This window comes from Helicoverpa armigera, chromosome 19, assembly GCF_030705265.1.
Source record: "Helicoverpa armigera isolate CAAS_96S chromosome 19, ASM3070526v1, whole genome shotgun sequence".
NCBI classification, from domain to species: Eukaryota; Metazoa; Arthropoda; class Insecta; order Lepidoptera; family Noctuidae; genus Helicoverpa; species Helicoverpa armigera.
The window spans coordinates 5,505,458-5,514,848 of NC_087138.1; the positions used below are offsets into that span (position 1 = coordinate 5,505,458).

Genomic DNA, 9,391 nt, shown 5'->3' on the forward strand with positions numbered 1-9,391 from the left:
GGAAACCCGGACGGATGGCAGCCCTAGTGACGGGTAACCCCTGTTGTCATCCTAAGGTTAAATACTTACCAAGTTCGTGATAAGCACCAACAAACGAGGTCCCATTATTAGAATATGTATGTTTAGGTTTTCCCCTTTGAAACTGATTGGCTGGGGCACTGCCGTGCCCTCAGATAAAAAAATGCTGCTTGGTCAATCATCTGCCAACTCTGTGTACAGCCTTATTTATTTATTTATTCTTAATTGCACATTTAACAAAAAATATATAAAAATAATACAGTTAGTATAATACAATGTACAATGGCGAGCTTAACCCAGAATTGGATTCTCTTACAGCCAACCTTAAAGCCATAGAGAGATTCGATAGTGGTAGGGTAGATTCAAAAAAAGTGCACAACAAACATTAATAACTAAACAAAAAAAATATATACCTATGTAGTAAAACTACACAATACATAAACATAATACATATAAAAATATATAATACTAGCCGTTTTCCCGCGGTTTCACCCGCGTCCCGTGTTAACTACTGCCCGTACCGGGATAAAATATAGTCTATGTTACTCGTGGATAATGTAGCTTTCGAATGGTGATAGAATTTTAAAAAGGTCCAGTAGTTTTTGAGCCTATTCATTACAACCAAACAAACAAACGAAGTTTTCCTCTTTATAATATTATGCTAGGTGCATCTATGTGGACGTTTCTAGCACCGTCAATAATATACTCCGATTGGGTTCTGTAGTCACTTAGTACCTGCACGATACAACTTTTAATATCTTTAATTAATATAATAAAAATTAGCTTACAGTCTTTTTTATCATTCTAGCTATATAGTTTGTTCAAATCATCATATTTCATGCCAAAATCAATAGGTATACTTAAATTATCAAAATACAAACGGTCAATGACAATGGCCCCAGTGTGAAATGTTACAATTTATCTAAATAAGGAAAATACACGGCACGAAAATAAATCTACAGAATAACTCATTAGTATAAATTGGAGATATTTATTTCATTTTTTTAGTTTTCGTTTCGCAAGCCTGGGGGACAGTTCATTTCAAACAACTCCGAAAAATATTTTCGTCCAAAATGGGGGGGCGGATATATCCTCTAGTGTTTTTCATCGTCGTGTCTTCTATATCTGAAGTACTGTGTAATGGAAATGGTAGTTTAACCTTCGTCATAGACGCCACAGGATCCATGTATAACGATATAGATCAAGTAAAGGCAAGCATGAACCAAATCATGGATACTGTGTTCAATGAAAAGTCAAGCTTAATTGACAATATGGTTCTGGTCACGTTCAACGATCCAGGTAATGTAGATTTCCAATTTTTTTAATAATTATTGTCCCGAAGCTTTCCTATCTGCCGCCGATGACCTAATACAGTCCAACACGACATGCCATGATAAGAATATTGCCGCTGCTGATAAAATTTACATATCAATCTTTTTTAACCAATCCTAGATGCCGAAGTAAGAGTTAATACAAGAAATCGCTACCAATATAAGAGGATACTGGACGAAGTTGAGGCTCACAACATTATTAACAATGACTGTTGGGAGCCAGCGATGAATGGAGTACTCCTTGGATTGAATGAAAGTAATCGCGATTCCTACATGTATGTGTTCACCGATGCACCCGCCAGAGACTATAAAGATGCACCCCGTGTCATAGAACTCTGCCAGAGAAAACAGATTCAGGTAATAATTAACTAAATCTGACTATTTTTGCATAAAAAGATAATATTTCTTGTGTGCCCTCAAAATTCCTTGGTACCCATGACGAATACCCCAATCAGAATGAAGAAACACAACACGCAATTGAACTAAACCATAAAATTTAGGAGAGTGATAAATGATCATCTATTATTCTTTATTTCACAGATAGTTTTCGTGCTTACTGGAAACTGTTTTGGACATTACGGAGTTGAAGCTTCAAATGTATTCTTTGAAATAGCGAAGGCATGTTCGGGACTCGCGTTCGAGATTGATAAAAGCCAAGTTTCTGAGGTAAAGCCGTGAACTTCCTATTATTTACTTTTAAACCTTGACCCATATTCGAGGATAGATATACTTAATTAAGTACCTACTTATTTTTTTTTTTTCATTTTTTACTCTCGAATTATTTTTATCGCTACGAACGGTCTCTTCTATACAACATATAGATGGATAGTGACGAGAAGTAAAACATTATATATGATTGGCAGTTAGGCAAGGTCTACACTTGCTCCTGCAATTCGAGTACCTTTTTATAGCTTAGCTTTAAGGTACACATAAATACATTATTCCCATTTTTCAGGTGCTTGGACCTATTAAAGAACTTATAAAAGGCAATAAAAGTATTTTTGTATCGACAACCATAGAAGCCAATGTTTATAAAAATATCACAGTAAGTTTTTACCACATTTTTGCTTTATTTCTTACATATTTAGTTAATTTAACCGTTTATAGGTGACGACGACACTTGAGTATCAAGCTCATGTATCTATGTAAGTAATGATAAGTTCGTTTTCACTAATCACCCACGTGTAGTGTAGTTTCCTAACAGTTGAGTTAATGTATGTAAGTCATACAGTCCTGATAGTTGGTGAGCAGTTTCGTTGGGGGATTGGTGGAAGACTTTGGTAAGTTATGCTGTCCCGGCAAGCCAGGTCGCACACCAGGCATACAATTGTATCTTCACAATTGTAGCGCCACATTATAAATGCGACACATTTAACACCCCCACATATTCCTACGTGAGCACGCACACCGAGGTTAGTACCTATCTTTTTTGTACAAACGGATGAACCCAGTAACGTCTTTTTTTCTCATGAATAGCCACATCAAGAAATCGTCGTCATCAGAAGATGAAGTCAACATGCTGAAAGTGGTGCCACGCTACAACTGTGCTTTCGATGTGCGCATATACAATTCATTTGTAGTAAGCTGAATTGTAGCGCAATGATTGTGGCGACGTAAATGTTCGATACGCGTAGCATGTGGCGCTAGTGTGCGGCCTGCTTAACGTAGCCGGATGGGGACAAAAACTGTCTTTGTCCTTCCCCCGGGGTATTTTTGACGTAAATGCTCATAAAGTACCAGGCCAGCACAACTTACATGAGCATATCATTACTCGAGTGTTGACGTCATTGCTCACCATGTACCAGGAAAGTATGAAACACGTGAAGTAAATCCCTCGGTGCGCGGGTGGAAACCCCGTGGAACAGCTAGTCCTTAATAAGGTACTTCTGTGAAACATTGAGAGGTACTTTTTATTGATAATGTGCAATAACTCTTGAATTTTATTTTACGCAGTTCAGAATAGATACCCACACTGACAACGCCATAATTTCTGTATCTGGTAAAATACCATATCTGGAAATAAATGGACCTGGGGTTCAATTAGAAGACCTGATGCGAAATGATAATGGAATGGTGAGTAGCAAACATGGTAGGTCAAGTATATACACTATCCACACTTTGTAAGCAAGCATATTATAAATTAGAAGATTACATTCAAGATAAAAATGCTCGGAAACATGCTGGTCCTGCTCCATAGGACAATTAACAAATTAAAATTACACCAGCAAGTAAAATTGTATATCTTTTGATTATTTGTTTGTAAGTTTGTACCAAAATATAAACCAATTTGTAAATGTGAACACCATGTAGCATTTTAATTGTCATTTTATCCTCATTTGTCTTTGCGATTCTACATGATCTTCGCATGCTGTTACTGTGTGTATCAATACATACAAACTGTAAGACCATATTTTATTTAAAAAAAGAGTAACCATGGAGTTTCTTGCCCGTTCTTCTCCATAAGAAGCTACTTTTTTAATGGGCAACTAGAATCAAACTTAGCTATATTTTTGACGTTCATAAGTGCTTGTAAAGGCCTAAATGAAATAAATGATTTGACTTGACTATACCTCCAAATTCAATTAGAGCCAACCAAACGCCTACTTTTCTTTTAGGTGGTTAAACTTAACAACATCAGACCTGGCGAATACGTGGCTACTGTGGGTAGTAAGTCGAGAACATCTATCATCATTGTGGGCAGAACCGATTTCTTTTTCACTCCTGGCTTTTCTGAGTCAATGCCCAAGTCAGCAAAGGACGTAACGCCTCAGCCCATCGCTGGTGAGTTATCCCGTACTCCTAGTAACTAGACAAGTGGATTTAAAAACGACTTGTTATGAGGTTAGGCTAGAGGAACATAGAAGACGTTTTGGCCTGTTTAAAAAGTAACATTTATTATTGTTTATCCTGGGATCTTCAGACACACCGATCGAACATCATGAAAAACGCATTTTACAAAATACCCTCAATAGTCCTAAATCAATTTAGTTCTTTTTGTTTTTCAGATACGAAAGTTCATCTATCTGCATCCGTCATCGATGAACATAATTCTGTGCAAATAGTAACAGCGGAGATTGTACAAATGAACGACCAAGTCATACAAACGCTTCCTTTAATCAAGGTTTCGAAAGATTTTTACGTGACACAGCCATTTGTGGCTCCGTCGCAAATGTTCAAAGTAGTTGTAAGTATTAACCTTTTTCTTAAAAATACTATCAATAATTGTGTTCTTCCATATTTTGTGGATATGTTATAATGTAATTAAAACTATTATTTCTACGTTTTAGGTGAACGGTATGGTGAAAGCAACGGGATTGCCCATAAAAAGGTTCGCCAAACTTCCAGTTATTTCGATACCACAACCAAGAAGTAAGTTCCGTTTGATTGTGACAATAGAATATACCGACGAATATTTCTAGTATTTTAACTTTCCTGTGGCACCTAAAAAATACACACTCAATTTCCCACTGCGCCGAAATACCCACGATATGATGCACGATGTATGAAAAAAAGCTTTTTCTCACACAAATACTTTACGTTATGGAAAGTTTGAAAACAATATTTGAATGTTGTAATATTTGCAGGGCGACCTACTGCAGTTATAACACAAGGCACATCACTACAATACGACTATAATGATGAAGTGAAGTTAACTTGTAAAGTTGAGGCGCACCCAGAACCCAAAATCACATGGGTTAACAGCAAAGGATTTATAATCCAATCGACGGTATGTGCTCATTAACTATAATATCTATCTGTTGATTGCTCCCTAGCGACAGGACATAAGCCCCATACAAGTACAATCAAATTTCTATCTCTAGTAAGAAAAACAACAGATAGATAGAATATTAGGAATGGCATCACCTATCACCTATTTTAAAACCAACTGCACGAAAGAACCTGCTTCCCAAAAGCAATATGATGTACATATACATTTCATAAAGTGAGGTAATGCAGCCAAGTTTGAATAGACGATTTTTTATTTTGATTGCATCTAACCTATCTAATTTTTCTTTCAGACGTCACGTACAGACGTACCCTATGAATACATTAGTGATATAAAAACACAGGTCTCTAAAAGTGATAAATTCATTTGCTATGCCGAGAACAACGAAGGGAAATCCTCAGCCTCTGCAACAGTCACAGTTAGGGATCCTTTTGTTGTGAATGAAATTCCATCAGGTCAGTAAAGTTAATACAAAGGTTGTATTAACTTAATATCTATAAACTATAAATTGGATTAGATTTGTATCAAGCATTAATTTGCAGTTCGTCCGAAATTAATGCCAATACCCACCAGGAAGATTACCAAAGGCAAAACATACAAGTTTTATTATTGTGGAAGTGTTGGGAAAAGGAATGGGGTAGGCATTGTGTTAGATAAGAACTTGAAAGAAAGTATGATAGATGTAAAGAGAGTGAATGATAGAATAATAGTTGTCAAAGTAATGTATGAAAGTTTGATAATAAATGTTATAAGTATGTATGCTCCTCAAGTCGGTTGTGATGATAGGGTGAAAGAACAATTTTGGACGGATTTCGATGCAGTAATGATGAATGTGCCGACGAATGAACAGGTATTTGTGGGAGAAGACTTTAATGCCCTTGGCAGAATGAGAGGGAATTATGAAAAAGTGCATGGAGGGTGGGCGTTCCGTTGCCAGAACGATGAGGGTGAAGCCGTGCTACAGGCTGCTACTGCGTTTGACCTAGCAGTGTTAAATACGTGGGTCCAAAAGAACATACATTTGATCACTTATAAAAGCGGTCACCACGTCACACAAATTGATTAGTTTTTGGTCAGACGCAGTAATTTAAAGAATATCAAAGACTGCAAGATAATACCAGGCGAAGCTGTAGTCTAGCTGTACCGACCTCTAGATATGGATGTGATTTTAACTACCCGGCCAAGAGCCAAAAAGAGACGGCCTCCCATAATCAAATGGCATCTGTTGGGGAAGGCTGAGTTGGCCCAGGAATTTAGAAAAGTATAGTGGTTTATAAGATGGAGTGATAGAGAAGGAAACTTGGTAGTGGGTGGAAGAAGTGCAGAGTGTATTAAAGGAAAAGAAGATGAAATTCAAGGAATGACAGCGGACGGAAGACAATGATAATAGTGAAAAAACCCAAAAAAGACTGAATATGACGAATGGAAGATTTATTATTTATTTATATATTTACAAATTACACACACACATAATAAAGAAAGATGACAGGAAAAAAAGAATTTACAAAGGTAATGCTTGGTAAGGTAAGATTGTGGCTGTTTCAAAGGCAAAAGCGCACGAGAAGATGTATGACTCCCTAGATAGCCCAGCAGGTCAAAATTACCGATTGGTTAAATCTAGGGAGAAAATTACAAGAGATGTATGCCAGATAAAGTGTGTAAAGAATGGAGATAAAACGGTCCTCTCAAATAATGTGGAGATTAAAGGTATGTGGAAGGAATATTTTGAAAGAATGATGAATGAAAAAAATGAGTGGAGCGGTGTGCTCCATCATAAAGCGGTGAACGAGGGGCTGGTAAGAAATGTATGCGAGGATGAGGTCAGAATAGCAGTGAATGAAATGAAGAATGGAAAAGCGATAGGGCCAGATGGAATACCAGTGGAAATGTGGAAACTATTAAAGATGTATGGATGGAAATGGCAGGTTTTAGTCTTCAATAAGTTGTTGCAAGAGGAAACAATAGTTTCCTGGTGCCCATTTTTAAGAACAAGGGTGATGTGTTAAATTGCAACAACTATAGAGGAATAAAGCTAACGTCACATAGTATGAAAGTGTGGGGGAAAGTTATTGAAAGGAGGCTGAGAGAAGCGAGTGATATCGCACGAAATCAATTCGGTTTTATGCCGGGTCGGGGGACAATGGACGCCATTTTTTGTATTCGTCAGTGCGAAAAGTTCAGAATTGCACTCAAAAACTTGCGTATGGTGTTCGTTAACCTCGAGAGGTTTTGTGGTGGGCCCTTGAGGAGAAAGGTATACCAGGGAAGTATATGCAGTTTATTCGAGCGATGTACGGCACATGCAGTACACAAGTCCGGTCCGCAGCGGGCACTACCGCCAGCTTCAGTGTAGGTTTTGGCTACATCAGGGGTCAGCTCTCAGCCCGTACCTCTTCCTGCTGGTAATGGACGCGCTAACGGCAGATATACAGGATTAGGCACCCTGGTGTATGCTTTTCGCCGATGACATTGTTCTGGTGGGGGAGAGTGGGCCAGAGGTCCAGAGTAGATTGGAGGCATGGCGGCTGAGACTGGAGACAGTAGGTTTAAAGGTGAGCAGGAGCAAAACCGAATACCTACATTGCGATTTTAGCGGTATTTCAGGACCCATAACCATAACCCTAGCCGGCATGCCCCTACCAGGCTGCGCCGGCATGCCCCTACCAGGCTGCGCCGACTTCCGGTACCTTGGTTCACTCGTCCAAAGTGACAGTGAGGTCGAAAGGGACGTTACGCATCGCGGACCCGCAGATGCCCCTCAAACTGAAGGGCAAAATTTACAAATCCGTCATAAGACCTGTCGTCCTGTATGGATCGGAGTGTTGGGCGTTGAAAAAGAGGATGAGAAGAGAGTGCATGTAGCAGAAATGAGAATGATGAGATGGATGTGTGGTGTTACGAGAATGGATAAAGTGAGGAATGATTACATAAGAGGAAGTCTGAAAGTAGCGCTAGTTACAGAAAAGATGAGAAGTAGAAGATTGTCATGGTATGGGCATGTAATGAGGATCGATGATACGCATGCAACAAAGTGTGTGCTAAGTATGAATGTAGATGGATGGAGAGAAAGAGGAAGTCCTAAGAAAAGATGGATGGATTGCCTGAAAGATGATATGAATAGGAAGGGAGTGAGTGTCAGTATGACGAGTGACAGGGGAAAATGGAAGAAAATGACATATTGCGCCGATCCCAAGTAAAATTGGGAATAGGGCAGGAAGAAAGAAAGAAGATCATTCAAGGTAATCCTAAGAATAAATCATTTATCACAAAAAAACATTGTCTTTGCTCCTGTATTCGGTCAATCTGCCGTTGAAAGGGTAATAATTAGTAACCTAGTCTGCTCGCAGGAAGATTCTGAGCATAGAATAAAAGAGGCATTATAACAGTCGGTACTAACATCGTTAACTAGGCTTTTCTCAGATATATTGGTTCTAAATAGTAGCTTGAAGCTACTACTACTACAACTCCCAGATTTTTTTTCTCTCTAGTTTATTTCACATGTCTTGTGTTTCAGGGACGACAAATGCCATTAATGTAAGACTAGTTGTAGGAAATCCTACCATAGATGACTCTTATTCATGCACTTGTGTAGCAAATAATGACGTCGGTTCAGTCAGCGGGATATTCAAACCCTACGTCCGACGTAAGTAGAAATAGAATATTTTACCTTGCGTTTTCAAAACTTGGAACAGAATTATTATTTTCGACGAGTCATTATAAACACTATTAATTAGGTATATTTGAATTCAGACACAGCTGTCGGGGCATAGTGGGCAGCATAGAAGGTGCCGCATGGTTTGTGGTATGGCACCACACCCGCAGCTATTGTCGTCAGTGTAGCCCCACTTACATAGGTTAATATACACCTAAAACTATTATATTTAAGAATATATTATATTTCTGTTATTTATTTTATTATGTGTTATTATTGTGATAAGGTTAAGTCACTTAAATTGCGGAGAAGTTTATTTTTGTTTTTTTCTCATTACTTCTTTACTACGTAATGTATAATGTAATAAATTAATGATAAAGTACTTAAATCATCTTATTCATTTTTCGATCATTCCTGCCGCTGGCCATTGAAGAAAAAGAAGTACCTATTAAAATTGTAATAAGTATACAGCCTTACCCATCTATCTACCGCAGTCGGGGGGCGACTGCTAACAGCTTACTAATTTAGCCAGGTAAGTATGTAGCTATCTGTCACACATTACCAATCTATAAAACATTAGTGGGATCCAAAATCTATGATAGATGTAGGTACAGTCAACTTCAGGTCAGTGGTAATAGTTTCATAGGAAAATCGTACTTATCA

The 9,391-nt window shown here is 38.1% G+C and overlaps 1 protein-coding gene across 1 annotated transcript; it reads left to right on the top strand.

Moving 5' to 3' along the window:
* Positions 1 to 1,017: 1,017 nt before the first annotated feature.
* On the top strand, positions 1,018 to 9,110 carry LOC126054807 (hemicentin-1). The gene is made up of 12 exons (XM_049841554.2): positions 1,018 to 1,317; positions 1,471 to 1,706; positions 1,890 to 2,015; positions 2,305 to 2,394; positions 3,303 to 3,422; positions 3,965 to 4,130; positions 4,355 to 4,533; positions 4,637 to 4,718; positions 4,934 to 5,076; positions 5,369 to 5,531; positions 8,591 to 8,719; positions 8,827 to 9,110. Exons 1-12 carry the CDS (start codon positions 1,092 to 1,094, stop codon positions 8,844 to 8,846), a joined length of 1,680 nt encoding a protein of 559 aa, XP_049697511.2. The 5' UTR covers positions 1,018 to 1,091; the 3' UTR covers positions 8,847 to 9,110.
* The last annotated feature ends 281 nt before the right edge of the window (positions 9,111 to 9,391 follow it).